Genomic DNA, 19,788 nt, shown 5'->3' on the forward strand with positions numbered 1-19,788 from the left:
CTATTTTCCTCAAAATCATTCTTTTATGATGGTTTTGTTGCATTGATTCACTTTATCAGAATAAGAAAGTAGATTTAAAGACAAAACACCTGCCTGGTAAAATGCTATGGGACAATAACTTACTTTCTTTGGAGGTCGTTGAGCAGATCTCTGTGCGATGCCTGCGTAAACAGGGTAGGGTTGGAATTGCAATTTTCGATGAGTGTTTTGTTTTGTTTTTGTTTTTTTTTGCAGATGTTAAAAGTTAATAAATACAACACACACAAAGTATAATTAAGACATTATGCCGTTCTCTCATGTACCTTATCTCATCAGATAGTTAAGCGTGGTGGTGGTCAGTGCAACCTTTGTATCAAAATGTGATCTGAATTAATGCGTCAATATCTATGTTTATACATGGGAGAGTTGCATTACTGTACTATTATACTACTGTATAAGGGCTTATCCTTCGTCATTTTGCTGTTTGACTGTTTAAATGAGGAACTGAAATATTTTCCTAGATACATCAGTGGAGATCTCTGTGTTTCAGTGTCTGCTTTTGGAAATCCCTACTGAATGTCTGAAGAAGAAAGCAATATCACAGCTTCCAAAACTGAGGATTTAATTACCATTTACATGGTCTGTTACACATTTGTGTAATAAAATTGACATTGCAAGTTTTATTGGCTTACGACTTAGCAATCATTCATATTTCTTAAAGATTCATGGGAAATATCTTACATATATATTTTTACTTGAATATAATTTTCCAAACAGTCTAAACACCCATTGAAAAAAATAAAAAAAGGTTTAAATAACTCATGAGAATCAGACTAAGCAGCATGTGCAAAAAAAACCCTAAAATTGCCAAACAAGAAAAAAATCCCCAACCAAAAAAAAAACAAACAAGCAAAACCCCCAAAAACCGACCCCCAAAAAACTCAACATTGAAAGAAATTTAGTGTTCAGGCTGCCAAGATAATGATACGGTCTTACACCCTTAGGCCTAGCCTTTATATCTAAGAGTTCTAAAAAATGTTTTTCTTTACTTCCTCAGTCAGCTGAAGCCTATCAAGGGAAGGGTATTAAAGACATTAAGCCTGATGGCCAAGACACGACTTTGAGAAGACTGTAAATGGCGCGTTCTTCAGCAAGTGGTGTAATATGTGCATTGGGAACATGGCAGTTCCCATACGAAGTCCTGCTGACAGAAGCAAAACACTTTTTAAGTAGTATGTACTGTCATGCTGCTCCAAAGAGCTGTGAGCAGTGCGGTGTAGAAGCCTGTGCTGTATCCCTCTTCCATCTGTGCAGGATGGTTATGGTGCCAGGCAGGTAGCAGGCTCTGCTGTGCTCTGCTACCCTTCATCTGCTTTCATAATTCCCACTAGTAAAAGCAGAATTATACTGCTGAAATTCCATTAAATCAATGCAATTCCATATGGCATGAGGTTAGTCACTTGTTCTCCATACAGCTGGCCTTTAAAGGTGGTGAGCTATTGTGAAGATATTTAGGTTCTTAAAGCCAGAAGTAGAGTTCAGTTTAAGTTCCCAGTTTTAATAAATGATGTGTGTTTAATACAATTAAAAACAACAGGAACAGCAGCAGCAAACCAACCAAAAACCCCTCCAACACTGGTAGAAGATGTATACATGTTTAACATGCTGATGTAATGTAACTGGTTTTCAAAACAGCCTTTGGAGCTAAAGCCTCTAAATGCTATTGTCCAATATCAGATTAGTTTTCTGTAAAATGTGTAGATTTTTTAAGTTTTAAAACTGACATCCAGCATTTTTTTTTTTATTTAATTTTCCTCAGACTCAAACCAGCCAAATAGCCCTGTAGTGTTTGACTTCCTTTTCCCCCTCTTGTTCTTTAATTCGGTAGCAAGATTACTCACACCTGGTGCTTTTGTTACTCCTCAGCGTTCTGATTGCCTCTTGAAGCTCTTCACAATTTCATTCTTCTACAAATGGCTCAGCTGTCTGGAAAAAGGCCGATTGTTGTTTGCTTTTGTGAATTTCAGCATTGAGGAGCTCAGTAAAATACTCTTTTGATCTTTCTATAATTGCATTTGTTTTAACACAAACATGCCTGCTTTTCTGTGTTAATTCTTTAACTTATTAGTATGATTAGTATGATATCCTTACAAATTAGTCTTGCTTTATTGGTGCTATCTTAGTTCATCTCTGCTGTCCTCTGCAAGTTCTGGCTTTTACATGATCTTGTGAAAATAAAAATAACATTGTTTTGGTTTTTTGTTTGTTTGTTTGTTTTTTTCCCCCCACACTGCTGACTTAGAAACTTTTAAAAGTTTCCTCAGGCCCTCTCTTGTCCTGTTTTGGCCCTTCCTTTGTATTTCTTATCTCTTTTGGATCTCTCAGCATATTTCATACACAAGATGATTCGTTCATTTGCTATCGGTATTTTCTGAGACCTCTATGTACTAATCTAAAGCTTCAAACTGTTTCCTTAATTATTTCCCAAAAATTTCTGTCAATGTTTTAGGTTGCCTGTGAAGGAGAATTCTACCTATTTTTTTTTTTTTTGCATTTTTTTTAGGAGGGATCTAAAGGCTCCTCCATTCTGTTAATGTCTTTATTACAGTAAGTATTTCACCTTGTTCTATCAGAATGTTAGGTGTGAGTGAGACTGGTCTCCTGAAAATCTCTTGGTCCCAGATAATAACTTTTTGGGATTTTCTTCAGCAGTAAAGATCTGCTTAGCTGTGGTACTAATGTAATTTCAGGGTACATTTGTACATTTACATGCACATCTTTACAATGAAATAATTCTAGTGAGAATGCACTGTAACTCCTGATCATTTCTCTGCCATCAGCAAATGACTAGGGAATCCGTAAACTGGGAAATTAATTTTTGTCCTTTACTTCTCTGATGCTGGCCCAGTCTTCTTGTTACAGTTACTTTTGCTCTATGGCAAAATACCAGTGTAGAATCATGGAGTCTTTGAGGTTGGAAAGACCTTTAAGATCAAGTCCAACTGTTACTCTAACACTGCCAAGTTGCCCATGTCCCTAAGTAGCACATCTACACGTCTTTTAAATATCTCCAGGGACTGGTTACTCAACTATCCCTCATGGTTTTTTCCATCCAGATACATTACCAGATGTAAAGGTCCTTCTGTGGAAACCATGCCAGTGTAACTGTCATGCTATATGATGGACTTTGGTTTTACCGTTTTTTATTTCAGATATTAAAAAAAAAAACTCCAAAGAAAATAGTTGTTTCCAAGGTCAAGCACAGAAAATGTGGGAAATACCAGAGTTAAGATTGACAATGTATTATTTGTATTATGATACAATTGTTAATTATGTAATAATTTTTCTTTAGGTCTTCTGACCTAATACATAGAGTACACCTGCTCAAAGGTTAAATCAGTGCTGTATGGAAAAGAAAACTGTGCATAAAATAATTAATATATGTCTTCCTTCATCTTTTTATCTTTAAACAAATTAGTTTTCCTGTGTAATATTCAAAATTGTGTGCCAGGCTGGTCTATTCATAGTGTCCTCCAGGAAAAAAACCCATAGCTGTGATTCCTCTGATTTAGGCTAAGAAACCTTCTATATAGCAATCCTAAAGATAGGGTTTTTTTTTTCAGAATCTCTTCAGTTGAATCCCATGTTTTGTTCTTCAGTTTGTTTGCTGGATATAAGTTGCTAAAGTAATATAACAACAATGTTTACTAGAAAGGTATTAATTTGCATAAGAAAACAGGCATTTTTCTGTTATAGAGTATTGCCAAAAGGTGGCAGTCTCTGTCCCCCAAATTCTGTGCTGTCTAGAAAACGTTACATACGGCAACCATAACTTATTCCTAGCTATACTAGATAATAAAAATTACTTCTTAAGTAGATACAGACAGAAAAACCCCTATATTTGAAAGTTTAAGAGTCACTATAGCTGTAGTTATATTTTGTTTTGACAGTGGAATGTTAAATAACGAGGCTTGGAAGAGAGCAGTGATGGGGAAAGAGCACTTCACAAGTAGACGACTAATGAGCAAGAACTACTTACGTTTCAGATTCAGTTAGTGCTTTAAGTATTACAAGTTTTGGAGAAGTTGTTAGGATCTGGCATAATAGATCAGTAACTTACTGTGTTCATCAATCAGTACAATAAAATGCATAGAATTAATCCAGTTACATAAAAATTTGTTGTACAGTAGCTGATTTTCCTTTCCAAGTGTTCAGGTAGATCCCAGCAAAGCACAGCTCATCTCCTTACACATTAAAGTAAAAAAAGTATCTGATGATAAATGATAGTCTCTGCTGAAGACCTGCACAAAATTTGGCTATATATTTTATATTTTAAATAGTAGTTCTTTTGAGGTGGTTTTAATGATTGGAGAGGGTATTGAGCAAAAAGATTTTACTAATTTTAGGAAGACTTTAACCTTGCAATCATATTTAACTACCTTTATTTGTATCTATACAGACACTTAAAAGGCTTAAATACTATGCTAAACAATTGACTAGAAAGTAACCAAAATTTGATATGAAACTATTATTGTCTTTATGACAATCTTGAAACTATTATTGCAACATAAAACTTGCAGCAGGTTTTTGGGGAGGGTTCAGGGCAGTGATATCATAAACAACTATGTAGTCCACATCCGTGTAGCAGTCGCGGCTGAGGGCACGTATCAGTATTCCTTGCTGCCTCATTGGGGCCCCAGTCAGCTCTGTTGTCCCTCACCCAGGGGCACAGCGTCTGCATCAAATCCTGCTCCTTCCAGGACACTTGCAGCCACCCTGCTGTGACGCAGTGACCATGGGTGGGCTTTGAATGCAAAAAACCCTGTGTCTTTAAGAACTGATGAAGGAAGAGCAAAACTTGGAAAAAGCCTCGGCACTGAGGTAACATTGTACTCCTCACAGGGAGTAAAATGCTGAAAAGATGCCTACCTGCTCTCTGGGCAAGTAGATTGTGCAGAGCGGATGGGCTTTTTGGTAGGGCTCTGTCAGACCTGTGCTAAAGCAAGAGTTTCTTCTAGTTCAGGAAATGTCTGAGTGGTCTAGAAAGCTCAGGAAAGTTAGTAACATGCCAACATTTGTTAAAGACCTTGTGTTATTTAGTTCTTCTCACTTCTAACTCAGAAATTTTAGGAGAATTTACGGGTGTAATACTTTGAATTCAAAAGTGTGGTAGGCAAATTCCTCGTAAGCAATTGAAAATTGTACAGAAGCATGGAAAGAAGAGTGTAAACTGAGCTGTAATTTCTTTTATAAATATTTGTGTTTTACTATGGATGCAGTATCTCTGTATAGTCTCTCTATTATTATACTGAATCTTTCTCCTAAGGCTTTTCAGTCAATTCTTATTTCAGATCTTCTACCACTGAGAAATTGTCTGATGTAAGAAGTCATTGCTCTGTCTTTTTTGTAATTTTTATTATTATTTATTACTACTTATGTAATTTAGGTTTTATATAGTTTATACGGACTGTGTTACATATCAGAAATAGAAAAAAATCCAGTTGGTGAGAACTCATTTTGAACCATTTTAGTGTTACACAGAAATGGTCTTCATTTTAATTTTGTGTTTATTTTTTCAAGGGTCTATGATCTACGCCTAATTACCAAGCATGTTTGACTCGTCTTTGTATCCTGGTGTAGTACAAACAGTAATTATAATGTTTTTGTTGTAGAAAATATATTTAATTTAATCTTGATTCAATAGTGTTCATAATTTTTCATGACAGATACTGCAAATTGCTTTATTCAATTTATTACTGTGGAGTGGGTTGTAACTGCTAAAAGGGCATGAAAGACTACTTAAAAGCCAATCCTAATATATAAATCTTAAGAGAGATAGCACAACAGATTTAATAACCGGAGGATGAGAAATTTGGAAATCTAACATTGCAAAAACACACCAGGTCTGTTATAAACCCCTTTCACTGGTGTCAGTGGGGTTACACAAAGGTGATGTCTAAGGCTGGCCCTACGTGTTTGCTTAAGGCATCCTCCTGCTGTCACCCCACAAACACTGAGCTCGAGCAACTGTCACCCATTATCATACCTGGCTTTGGCCATGCTATTTGCCAGTGCCAGGTATAGATTTATTGGAGTGTACAAAGCCAAGATGTTCACAGAGACTTCTGTCTGCAAAGCCGAGGGAGCTTCACAGAGCAAAGATTTAGCAAAAGGGAAATGTACCTCCATGTGAAACCAGAGAGCTAGCTTAGAACTTACCTTTCCCCTTTGGTGTCTCATTTTTGGGATTCTTCTAGTGCTAGTGTGTGGGTTTTAGACTGGAAAAGCAGAGAAGGTAAGGAGCATCAGCATTTACAGGTCTCTAGGGCTTCACAATTTGTTAGGAAAAAGTCTGGTTTGTACGTGTTTCTCAGGATCAGAGTTGACTGGGAGTTAAAACTGCCTGTAGCAACATTAATGACCTTGGTGGTTTTGTCCTTGCTAGGGCTTTGAAGATTGGAGCACACTTGTTGATTGTAGATGAATGTATGGCTGGAGAGCCTGTGGTGGTGGATGAGGGGGTCATTCAGCCAACAGAGGAAGCCTTGCTGGCAGCACGGGGTCATTCACTATTCTCCTATAATCCAAAATCAAGTGTAAAACTGTTGTTATAATTTACTCACTGCCTTTATAAACATAAGGGATTAGTTTTTGTCTGCTTGGTTGCAGTCTTTGGTTGTCACTTTTTGAACTTGCAGGTATTAGTTAGCTATGTGAAGGCTGATATTGCTCCCCAAGTGCATTTTAGAAATACTTTTGAGAATCAAGAGGAAAAATTATTAAGAAAAATGTGAGTATTCTATGAAATGAATTCCTAGGTCATAGCAAAATCTAGAGGTGTGTGAAACAATGGAAACGAGGTGCTGTGTTGTATATTTTACTTCGTTTTGCAAATAAACCTACAAACGATAATTAAATGCTGAACGTTTCAGTTGATAAAAACTAATTAAGAGGTGAAAGGATACTAATCTTCTAGTAACTGGAGAATACAAGTTACAAGACTTTTCTTAATAAAAAAAAACAAAACAAAACACCCACTGGATTTGAACTCATTACCTTTACAAAGTAAAGCAGATAAGGTTTTGACTATGCAATGCAGCCTTTCCTTTGGGTTTTGGAATTTGCAAATGTTCCTTTAATTAGTACAAGGATAGACCAAAACTACTTACTGTTATTACAGAAAGATTTATTTAAAAAAATAATGAAGGAATAGATGAGATGGAATCTGTACCTATATACAGGCTTGTAAGTCTATATGCGAGCATGATTTTGGAAAAGTTACGCCTCCATGGAACCAATGTCTAGTTGCGAAGCATGGACATAAGATCCCAGAATTAATCAGCTAGAGAAATGTGTGACTGGAGAGTTTCGGTGTGGCCTTTTACTTAACAGACCTGCCAGAATATACAAAATTATGAAAAACCTAAATTATCACTTAGTTAGTTCAAGAGTAATCAAGTCTTCAGAATGATAAAGAACAGTTCAGGAGATCGAAAAAGCTTGGAATTTTATCTTTGAACTCCAGCTCTTTCCAAGAAAGAAACTAAGGGAAAATACATTAGTTGACTCGTTTAAAAATAATGCTGATGTTCTTTTCATTAAATGTCTATCGCACTCCCATGCTTGGGAACCAGCTCTTGAAATTGGCAGGAATGTGGCCTTGACACAAGATTTTCTTTGAAAATCTGTTCCAGCTGGATCAAGTTGTTATCATTTGGAAACTTTGCACATAGAGGCATATGGCCATTAGAAACGTATGAGAGCAAAGCTGTCTGTAAGTGAAATCTTTGAAAATTCTTTGCACTGTGATTTTTCAGTACATGATTGAACAACATTTTCCTGCAGTTGCACCGCTAGTCTTTATGGCTTGAGCCAGCAACAGACAGGAGAAACAAAGTCTTTCCGTTGTGATACACCATCAGTGTATTCGTTTGCCTTCTAGACCCGGGAGAGAGATTTCTTGTCTCATTTTTCCCTGTGTTCTTTTTAGGGCATTGGAAGAAGGAAAGGCCAGTGACTCAGGGATGGATTTAGGAGAGGCTGAGGGCTGTGGACAGATAGGAAAAGAACAGGAGCAAGCCATGGTTATGTTTGAAGGCAGAATTGGGTACATTGCAGCACTGAAGTGGGCCAAAGAATTCATACCTGGTATAGCCTGAGATGTAACACTGGATTTCTAGTCATGAGTGAATGCTTGCAAAATCCATTACTGATACAGATAGCAATGGATGCCAACTGCCATCCCTCTGTTAGTGAGGACTGCAAAGGTCTTAGGTAGTACTTTTCAGTGTTGTAATCAAGCAAAATTGTATGGACAAAATGATACTATAATACTTGGGATTGAAATTAGAGGCAACTTCATTCTGGTATTTCCTAGCTTAGTTTGGCTTTCATCCATAATAGTGTTTCTAGTGTACTGTTTTTGTTGTAAAATTATATAAATGTAACATTGCTAATAAAGATTTGTTTAAATTCTCAGGATACTTATTGTGAGAGATGGAATATTGCTATAGTATCTTCACTGTATTCCCCTTTTAAACTGACTCCATGTATTGAAGAGGCACTACACTGGTACTTTATGAAGTACTCCTGGCTTCATGTCTTTGCAATAATATCTAGCTTGGTTCAATATCTAGCTTAGAGAATTCCACTTGCAATAGGGAGTTGGGAAGGTTTTAGTAGAAAACTCAGAGTTTGACTTTCTTTTTTTTTTTTTTTTTTTTTTTTTAAGTTTCTCTTTAATTTAGTCTATCTGCAACTGAAATCCTGACCCCGTGTGAAGTAAAAAACAACAGTCCAATTGACTTCACTTGAGAGAGAGTAACACCTACTGTTTTCATGGCTTGGTTTGAAAGCAAAGACAGGGCTCAGTGTCTTGTGATTGAGTGCTGGGCCAGGCAGTGGAAATAAGTTCCTGCAAACTCTGGAACTGACCTTTGTTTTGTAGTAATAAATCTTGAGGGTTTTTTTTGCTCTTGTTGTGTGATAATAACGTGGTTGGAAACTGGAAGAAGGACAGTATATCATAGCTGATTTTGTTGAACTGAACCACAAATTGCAAGCTGAATTTAAATCAACTTGAGGGATTGAACCCTAGTGCAGAGGTGAGGAAAAAATTGAGGGAGGAAACATGGCAAAGACAATTGGTTTCACTTGGCACTTTTAAGTGTAAACAGAGCAGAAACACCTCAATTTGTCCCAGGACTGCTCTCAGGACAAAGCGTTGCCTCAAGATTCCTTTCCCCTGTTGAATGAGCATGGGAATATTTCAATTTCTCTTCAGCTAATTCATGTTGCACATATGGCATGGGATTCATTTCCCTTAACTTCATTCATATAAAGTTAAGTATCTAATGAAGATGAGAGTGAGAGAAAAGCTCCAAAGTTCTTCCCATATCTTATGAGCTCTTTTAGAATGGGATAAGCAGCACCTTTGGAGTTTTTTATCTCTACATATGAAGGATATTTAGTTACCTTGTGTAGGGAGATTAACAACTCTGAAATAGCTGAGGTTAGGTGAGAAGAATCCTGCCAGGGTAAATGAGCTTGCATGGAAACAGTTAACCCAAATCTTCCTTTAGCAATGTCTGCCAGGCAAACTATTTTTCCTCAGACATTGTGTAAGTCCTAACTGTACTCAAATGCAGAAAGACAGTCTGGCATTATCCAAACGGGATAGTTATTGTGACAGCCGGGGTAAAGAGGTGGTAGTAGCTTAAATGTGTGAAAAAGATTAATAAATCAGATGTTTTAATCTAGTGATTTCAGTACAGGGGACAGGAATAAGGATCATAGCAGGTTAGTAATGAACAAGTATGTACAAATGTGTACCCAGATGGATATTTAGAGGCATACACAGGCCAGCTTCCCCTGATTTTGGAAGGTGTTTTACAAAATAACATTGTAAATAGATTTTTAAATTTATGTGGAAGACAGCAACGCATCAGTTGTGAATTATTAATTGAAAACAAAACTTTACAAATTGTATTGCCATGTTGCAAGTGGAATTAAAGAGATACGTAAAGATATTTCCAGAGATTTACCCAGCCTTGGATGAATATATGATAGGTGTGAAGTCCTGAAGAACTGTGGCCCGGAGGTAGGAGAGGTGGCTGAGGGAGCTGGTTGCTGCTGTACCCCAGCAGGCAAAAATCACATTTTAAATAGCTCTGAAACAGCTTTCAGTTGTGTCTGCAGTTGAACTGATTCCTTGATGGCTGGGACATACAGAATTAAAAGTATGGAATAAAACCATATTTAGCACATCGTTCCTTTCTGCTCTGTGGTAGACATAATAATATGGTAGGAGCAGATTTGATAATCTGCGTATTTTGTGTCTGATATATTGGCTTTGCACAGCCTTGTGCACAGTAGAACTCAGTACAAGACAAATGTGTTACCTTCTTCATCTGCAATCTTCCTTCCACACCATGGCAATCTTCAGATGCCATAACTAAATATAGTGTTGGCCTAGTTAAGTTAGAAATGCATCTAATTTTTCTGGTCCTAGCCACTGTTATGCAATGTGAAAGTTTCATGTACTTTAATTCATTTATAGTTTTGTTTCTGTTTGTCCAGCTCTTTGCCAAGCCGAGCTCTTTGTGTTGCTAGCACTCTAGTAATGATCAACCTGAAAATCTGCCAGTCTTCAATGAATATAAGTGGATAATTGAAGTTATTTACAATAATTGCATATGCTAGGCTTTTAATTTATTTTTTCTTTTATTTATAATTTGTGCTTTGATGTAGCACTTTCAGTGACTGGGCATTGTCTAGTGAGTTGTTCTAGTGGAATTTTATAGCAGTCAGAGCAGCCATTGTTTTGTACGGCATTAGTTGCAAGATTGATATCTGTCTTAAGCTACAAGCACTAGAAACTTTAATATCAAGATAACAGGAGCTAAATAATTTTCAGTGCATCTTAGCCACAGCAACAGCAATTCTAGTGATAGAATTTCATAGAAAATATTTCATAGGTGAGGAGAACAGAGTGGGAAATAAAACATGCTGCTGGGCTTTCTGAGGAAAAACTGATCCCCACCCATCTCAAGGATAAAAACAACCAAATTACAAGTGTGTTGTCATTAACCTGTCTAAAAACTCATGTGTTTCTGATGGTAGCAAATATTCCTCCAAGGTCTCTGTTGGTTATGGCAAACGTGTGCAAAGCTGTTTGCAATAAAATAGTGAGACCGAGAGGCCTGTTTGCACATCGGTGCATTCATTGCCATGTTATATGACGTGTTTTCAAGCATAGAAAATAATAGGGATACTGATGAATTGCACCAAATATTCTCTGTTGGGTTCCTTACCTTCTCCACCAAATGAGCTGTGAAAGAATCAAACCCCCGCACTCTGATGGAAGTAAGGAGGACTTGCGGCAGAATTACCACCCGTGCCAGAATATTACCTAAGCTCACTTAATGCTAATAAATCTTGTTGTTTCCCAAAACAGCCCAACCTTTTCAGAAGTTTTTGAAGCACCTGCAGCTTTACACGTTTCCTGGAAAGGAAATCCCCTTTTCGCATCTGAAATGAACCCCAAATGGCGAAGTCAGAGGAAGGTACCTGGGTAATGTTTTTAAAGTTTGGTAATCTGTTACTGAGTGCTCCCACATGCACAGCATAGGCTTCTCACCAAGAAGCCAGTGAAGAAAATTACTCTGATGATTGAAACACAAGTTCTGATTTCTCTCCTAGGGAAATATACTCAACTGCTGAACTTTGTTTTACATAGTTATCTGGCTGCACTTTAGGAAATATTTTTGGCATGTTCACAACTCAATTACTATAAATTTTGATTGAAATTTAGAGGTTCATAAATGAATAGTAAGGTTATTAAAATGGCACCGAGTATTTCACATGAAGAAGGGTAGCTGTTGGTAGTTGTGTTTTCCGTATACAGAATATTGCTGGTTTTTGCTTGGCAATGTACCTGAAAACTTGCTACAAAATAAGAAAAAAATAAGCTCTTAAAAACAGAGGTTAGTTTTCCTTTGTTTTACTACCTGCAACCTCTGTTGACAAAGCTTGTTTATGTTTGATTGAGATAAAATCCCTGTTTCAATTCCATGCGTACGAGTCTGGGAGACAGGGTTTTAAAGTTACATAAATTCCTGTGGTGTTTTCTTGCTTACTGTTGTTTTTCAAGACAAACTTTAAGCGCAGTATCTTAATATTATCATCTTAGGTTTGGATACTTTGCTATTTATTAACAAGAATGTATTTTAATTATTTTTTATTTCCTAAACACATCTCAAATCGACTTTGAAGACACATACAAAGTTTGTGTTGGAAGTGAACCTCAGACAGATCTGATGCCATGAGAAAATCATGAGAAAGTGTGTTCGGGGCTAGATTTTGCTGTTGGTTTAATACATTCAGATGGTACGATATAAATGCCTCCTACTGGTTTATCTACACCTTTTTTTAAAATGATCTACACTTTTTTTCTAGTGACTGTGATATCTCACTGCTCAGAGCAGGATCAGAATTGTGGGCCCTTGTTGGATGTCTTGTGGATGAAATTCTCATAGACCCAAAGTGATAGTTCTCCATTGCAAAGGACAATATGGAGCTCGAAATGGCAAGATTCACATAATGTACTGAAATAAATGTTAAGGCGTAGTCTAGTGAGTTTATGAAGAATATGCCAGTAGAAGGGCTACTGACAAGCTCATATGTTTTTAACTGACAGAACTTGGTTATTTTTATAGCAGCAAGGCATTAGCCTGGGACTGACTATAAAAGAAGGAACATTTACAATTCAGAGGGTAGATATTTCATTTTCTCTTTAAGAACATCACAATATAGCATTTTTTTTTGCTATTTTGAAATGAAATTTTATCGTACTGATCTTAATGAATATAAACTATAAATGTTATGGAATGAGATAGTATCATTGGTTGGTACTAATTATAATGAAGGTAGAGCAGTCTTCTATCTTGTTTTAAAATTTTTAGCAGTTTGGTTTGGAGAAGAGGAGTTTCTAGCAGCATTTTTTTTATGTATAGCAGTTCATTTATCTTAGAAAAACAGAATGGAAACAATGGAATATAAATGTGCTACTTCAAGATTTGATAGCTGAAGAGAGAGAGGCACATAACTTCAGTCAGCATTTATGAATAAAGGTTGGTGACCCTCTGCGGTTTAGGAGTTCAGAAGCTGTTTCAAATTTTATTATGCTTATGAATTTATTTAATCTAACTTCAAAATGGGATTCCAATGAAGAAGAATCATTGAAAAGTAAACTGAAACCCTTACAATGCACATGGAAAGAGTAAGGATCTCAGAAGCTAAAATGAGTACACTATGCTCTAGATGTTTGCATTATGTTTTTCCTTGAAGCTCTTATTTTCTTCTTCATTTATTTTCACCTCTCTGTCCATCTGTTCCATTTTCCACTTACTTTCTGTTGAATTCTATTTTTCCCTCATCCATTCTCTTTCATTCATTTTTCCTTTGCTATCTCTATAACAGCCTAACTTGAATGAGAAGTTACCTGGGAATATCAGTTCACTGAAATTAAAATATCATTTGTCAAGAAAATTGTCCTTTTCAGAGATAGCTCAGTGTTTTCTTTTTAATTAAAAAAAAAAATTATTGAGAGGAAACAAACATCTCTCTCTTATAAGGCTTCTCTACATTATCTGTGATACTGGTACTACGAAAAATAACAAGCACTGTCGTGTTTTGGTGACCATTATGGAGTTTTTTGGGTCTTGTATTTGTTCCATCTCCTGGTTCATGCCCTGTTTTTATCTATGCTGCATTGTGATATGCTGGATAAGTCAGTTAATCTTTCTCATATTTACAGGTAATAGGAAAGTTATGAGGGTTAGTTCCTTAATTGGGAGAACCTCAACTGAACTATAGAACATGAAAATTGTTCTTTGTCTAAAGACTATATGTTGCCCTTGACTTGTCTGTGCAACAGCTGTTCACATCTAGAGCGAAATACTAAAATATAAACCCTTAAATGGTATAACTCTAACAACGCTCACTCAGTGTTCATAATTCATTCTGTGTAAATGCATATAGATAACTCGCAATTCCCTTCAGGATAACCACAGCTTGGTAATCACTTCCTTGCTACAGCAATGATTTTAGACCATGTTTAATCAAATGAAAATATATTGGTGTTTGTATTAAGAGTGTCATTATAAACTCTTAATTTAAAATCACTAATCATGCTAATGTTGAGAATCATTGCTAGATAACTGTTCAGTAATTAAAATATTTTAAAATTAGTTTTTGGCCTCAATATAAAAATGTTTCACTATTACATGTGGTTTTTATATTTTTGCCTCCAGAGTGATAAGGAATTTCTTCCATCATGCTTCATCCCTTTGGAGAGCAAAAAACCCCCCTAAAGCCCAACAAAAAAAAACCCCAAACATTTGTATACAATTTCTTCTTTCTGATATCATCTGTGTATATCCACTAATATGTCATTTTGTGGATTTAGGCTTATTATGAGCTTACGTTTTCTGTAGCTTTCCCAGATTTCTCATGCTCTTCTTCATAATGGTGTTGAGATATTTAAGGCAAACTGTGGTTATGGACTATTGCATTGAAAATGCAGCATGTGCTTATGTTGTCTGCCTTCAGTGTACCAAAATTTTAATTTTCTTATTAGATTTCTGAGGGTGAAGCATGTAGTGCACATGTGTATTTGAGAAAGAGTCTTCAAGGGGAAATACCTGTCAATAGATTGTTCGCTTTTTTGTTGTTCTGTTTCCTGTAGAGAGTGTTGCTGAGATGCATGTAACTTTTTTTGGAAGAACGAATGTAACAACTGAAATCTTAATGGATAAATCTATAAAGTATCAATCAGTACTTTTCATTTCTAAGCTGCACTCCTTACCAAATATTTCTGTTGTTACCCATCTTAAGCATCTCTAGCTATGGGGGGATAAATCTTAGTTTAAATTTATTTCACTGAGGCAAAAATGTAATTGAAACACATTGGGATCCATATAAACTATATAAGAAGCCATGAATTATTTTTCTAGCCCACTAGGTACTAATATCTAGGCAGTAGTATCTCATGAAGTACTATAATAATTTTTCTTCCAGTGCGTAAGTAAATATTTCAGTACAGAAAGAAAAATGTGTTTCTCTTTCCCCTGTGTTCATTTCTGTATGAAGAATTCTTTTTGCCCTTCTTTCACTTTTTTCCCCCTCAGACTCATCAGAACCACGATCTTTCCTATTAGGTGTGCACAGAGTAGTAATACAGCTATGGTTTCAATATGGAGTACATACCTGCAGAAATGCATTGAATTTGAGTAGTTATTTTACATAAAATGCCTTTTCCATACTTAAAAAATGAGAGCTAGGTTGTAAAATACCTTCAGTAGGTTGCTAACATTCTGGACTTCGGAGACCATTCAAATGTTTAAGAATCTATTTTGGTTGCTGTGAGGCTTTCCCCCTCAGAATAGTTAGTTTGTACTGCTACTTCTTAAATTCCAAATGCCAAAAAATTCTCGGTCAAATAAGTGTTTGATAACCTTTCAAATTGCAAGGTCTGTTTTTTATGCTGTTCATACAGTACAGCAGCTATAGGAACAATTCCACAGAACTTCACTGTTTTATTTTAAATATTTTTTTTCATGGCTTCCTCTCATGTAGCCTGTTGGAAGCATTGTTAGTTGTTGTGTATGTCTACGTGGGAGGGCGAGCTGGTACATTTTTCAGTTCAGTTCTGCTTTGACTTGCCTAGAGTTGGAACAATTTCCATTCAGTTCTGGTTTAGGTCAGAAGGATTTTGTAAGACCAGCTGGGTTTACATGGGATAAGATTTTTCAAGGTGGAAACAGTCAAATGACAGGGATGTACACACAGCACAGGGCTCTGTGAAGGTGGACTCCATCTGCTATCTCTTGCTCTTCTCTACCAACCTATGCATAAGTGTTTTTTCCAGTTTTTCATCAAATCTTTGAGATCTGTAGCACTGCATTAAGGAAAAAGGTATGAAAACCCTTCCCACTGGGGTCTGCAGGGAAGATGCAGAAGCCCAGCAGAGAACTGAGGGTTTAGCAGGGCTTGTTCTCACGCATGGGCAAGCTGTGGTGTGAGACCGAAGTGGAAGTGAGGCTCTGCCTTAAACTGTCAGGTTTTTGTTGAACCATTTATTCTCAATTGGCAAACAGAAATATTTTTCTTGGTTCAGTTTTCATTGTAGTTCAAATTGTATAACAATCAATATGAATTCCCATTCCATTTGGATTTATCTCCAAAGACTTGATAGAAGTGCGTACAGTTCTGAACAGTGAAGCAAAAGTACACGTGCCTGTCCACTCTGCGTGTCATCAGTGACAGCCTCTGGCTCACTTGCGTCATGATACAAAATATTTGAAAATGTGTACCTGTGGCTGATAGATCAAAGCAAATAAAAGTAATATATTGAGTACTGTGTGACACATCATTCTTTGACTAATTTTAGGGTTTACATACATGAATGCTCAAGTAGATGAAATAAAAACTAGAATGAGTTACTTCCATAGTTAAAATATTCAGAACTATGAAGTACCCTAAATAAAACCTTAGGAAGGATATAATGTTTTTTCACAAGAAAATATCTGCAGCAAACCCTATATGAATTAAATTTTTCAAGTAACTGTGTTTTAGTGCAACCATTTTTTTTTTTTTTCAGATTATAGTGGTAAGGAACAATAACTACTACAGGGAGTTTTGAATATTAAGAGGAAAAAAAATATGACTGAATTGCTGCCATTCAGTAAATATGACTTCTGTAATAGCAGAAAAAATCTTCTTGTGTTTATGTACCATGGTAAGGTAGTATCCACAACACTTCAAATTGGCTAAGTAAACATAATCTCTATTTTTCTAATCTTTTGTATTTGATGTGTTATGAAGAAATTCCTTTTTATTTCAGTTGCTTGCAATCAAGTGCATTCATAGGAAATACCTCCCATTTTAAGAAAGATTTGAAAAAGGCTCCTACATGGCAAAATAAGGTCCAGTGTGAAAGCAACTTACTGTTCTTTTAAAAATCAGTATCAGAATGGGAACTGCAGGGTGCTGAGCACTAGTGGAAAAAATGACCTTTTTTTTTTTTTTTTTGTTCCCCCCTTCCTTTATTTATAAGTAGTTGAGCTGTTTTGAGAGTTTTGTACCACCAGTCATAGATTCTGAGGTTTTAAAAATATTGGTCTATTTTTTTTTTATTTGGATAATTTATTTCTATTCTATGAAGATATCATGTGGTGACAATGAATTATGCAACTCTTAAACAATCCATGTTGTTATACTGGAAGAAAAATTTGGATTTAAAGATGTTATCTGTTATTTCAAAAATACACCTTTTTTCTTTTTTTCAGCGTCTTGTTGAAGCTGCAGAAGATGCTTACCTGAAACATGAGTTTGATGCTGACTTACAGGTAGTTAATAATTATTTTCTTAAATATTTATCATCAGAGTATCTTATAACAGTTTAAACAATAGGTTAGTTGAAGAACTGCTGTAGAAAGCCAAGCATGTGAGTAATAGAAGCACACTGATTACAGAAAATGGAATTAATGAAGGCTGGCTCAGTATTTTGACAGGTTATGCATTTACTGTTTGTGTGTTGGGAGACCGAGCAGGTGGATTTTACTCTTTTAGAGATTTCATTTAAATTCCCTGCATGTCTGCTTAGGTCAAGATTTTTAAACACAGTAATTAGCAGCATGTTTCATCGCCGCAGTGTACTGGCAAGGAATTGTTCTACAGAGAGTTGGATTTGCAGATGGGGTAGGATCCACAGGGATGGGATTAGTGTGACCTTGATTTGTGCAAATGGTTTGGGTTTGGATCTGTGTCCAGAGCAGACACTGTTTTTTCTCTTACCTCGAAGCCCTTGGAGCCGTACTGTTATTGTCTCAAAATGTTGCTTTTAGGAATAACATGGGAGGGAGAATGACTGTGGAAGCTCACAGTTCAAAATGTTTTAAAAAAAAAAGACCTTTGCTTAAATAAGATGCAAAATTAATAACACAGGTTAATTTAGAAACCAAGTAATCTAACCTAAAATGGAAAGTTACTCAGTACTTAAATAATTATCTCCTTACCTGTAATTAATTCCTATATCCTCCATTTCTTGAATGCTGTGTTAGGTGGAGATTTGTTTACTTTGTCTCTAGCTAACTAGATTTAACTTTAAAACCTTCTGTGAATATTTGCCGTATGTCCATTTAAATTTTGAGTTTAAGCATTAAGGAAAACAGAGACTTTTTCTGTAGACTTTTTTTCCCATAACATACATCTAAGAAATACATAGATCTGTAAGTTCTACTTTCAGATTTTACCATGGTTGCTTTCAGTAATCACAAAACATTTTATTTTATTAAAAATATTATGCAAATTACTGATTTCTGTGCAGAAAGGGGGGGAAAAAAAAGGAGTGAATTTTTCAGAGCTAAGGATAAAAAATGAGTTTAGAAGGCTGTGATTCTGAGATCTCTCAGCCCATGTTGGAGTAAAGATAAAATGAGCGAATTGAAAGTGATAATTCATATTATTGTTGTTTTCAGTGAATGCTGGCTTCTGTATTCAGATGCTTTAGAGTTCTGTTACATTCCAGCCATGCAAAGGTGTTCTGCGTTTTATTTTTTTAAACTTAAGCCTTGGAGAAGTAGGAGCTACTGTGTGAATAAATCAGAAATGCATTTTATAGAAGATTTTTTAGAGGTCTACAGTAAGGGCTTATTCGCTGCAGGATAGTTCTCACTTTGACAAAGTCCTTCATTTGCTGAGGCGTTGAGGATATTAACACTTAGAGGAAGCCAGTTAAAAGCCATTTGTGTCAGCAGCATTAACAGGACAATCAAATCTGTGTGTAGAGCTCTGTTGTTTATGACTGTCACGGTCCATTAAAGCTAATCAATTGTTAATCTCGGTTTCTGCGACCCCTCTGCAACCCTTGCTGGGTGATTGTTGTTCTTTATCAAAAATCTCATAATACCATCTGCTCAATATAAAATAATGACCAGAATGATTTGATAGTGTACATTCAAGCGGAGGGGGACAGAAGGCTTATATAATATACAGTGTATATAGTTCTGCTGTCAAAGAGGAATTTTTTGGCACTTGCATTGCCTTGGCCGATGTGTGGAAGACAGGATTAAATGCTGTGAATTAGGGGTATGCGATACAGCACCAGTCTGCACACTTTGTGCTCAGATATTTGGGAAATCCAGAAAGCACATAAAGAAAGTGCTTTTGTGCTTTTTATTGGTCCAACATTGTGTTCTATGTCTTGAGGACAGTATAGATAAGACTGTATCAGTACATAAAAATTATATAAGGGAGAAATAAAATTATATTAATATTTTTATTGACTGTGAAAAACCACCAATTTTTAAACAAAATAATAACCTGAAGAGTTCATATTTTAGACTGCTGGTATTCTCTTCAGCACTACTGAAACCATATTAGTTGGTTAGGCTAGACCTGATCCCTTTTGGGCATTTTCCTTATTGACATTATTAGTTTTGTACTTAGTTGTTCTATTGGTGTCCTAATCAATACATTGTAATGCTGTATAGTGGTCTAAGCACTCAACTGTCTATCCTTGGACTGAATCTATTGACACCACAAACAAAAACCTTGTAGTTATAAACATAAATAAAATTCCCAGTGAATTGAAAGAAATCAAAATGGGTGCTATGATGTTTAACTTATCAGCATTATATATTGCATGTTTGAGTAATAGCCAAACAAAGAATCAGTGAGACCTGACTTTACAGATTTACTCGGGCTTTGGGATTCTTTTTTCTGTTAGGAATGTGAACCAAGAGCTGC

The 19,788-nt window shown here is 36.0% G+C and overlaps 1 protein-coding gene across 1 annotated transcript in view; it reads left to right on the forward strand.

Annotated features, from left to right (window-relative positions):
• The window catches only part of CACNA2D3 (calcium voltage-gated channel auxiliary subunit alpha2delta 3), a 432,124-nt gene that overhangs the window by 114,729 nt on the left and 297,607 nt on the right, over positions 1 to 19,788 (forward strand). Inside the window, exon 5 of the mRNA XM_086755496.1 lies at positions 17,328 to 17,387. Within this exon, the coding sequence (XP_086611622.1) occupies positions 17,328 to 17,387 (60 nt within the window). The remainder of the gene's footprint in view (positions 1 to 17,327; positions 17,388 to 19,788) is intronic.

Source organism: Chlamydotis macqueenii, chromosome 10 (assembly GCF_036417535.1).
Source record: "Chlamydotis macqueenii isolate bChlMac1 chromosome 10, bChlMac1.mat, whole genome shotgun sequence".
Taxonomy (NCBI): Eukaryota; Metazoa; Chordata; class Aves; order Otidiformes; family Otididae; genus Chlamydotis; species Chlamydotis macqueenii.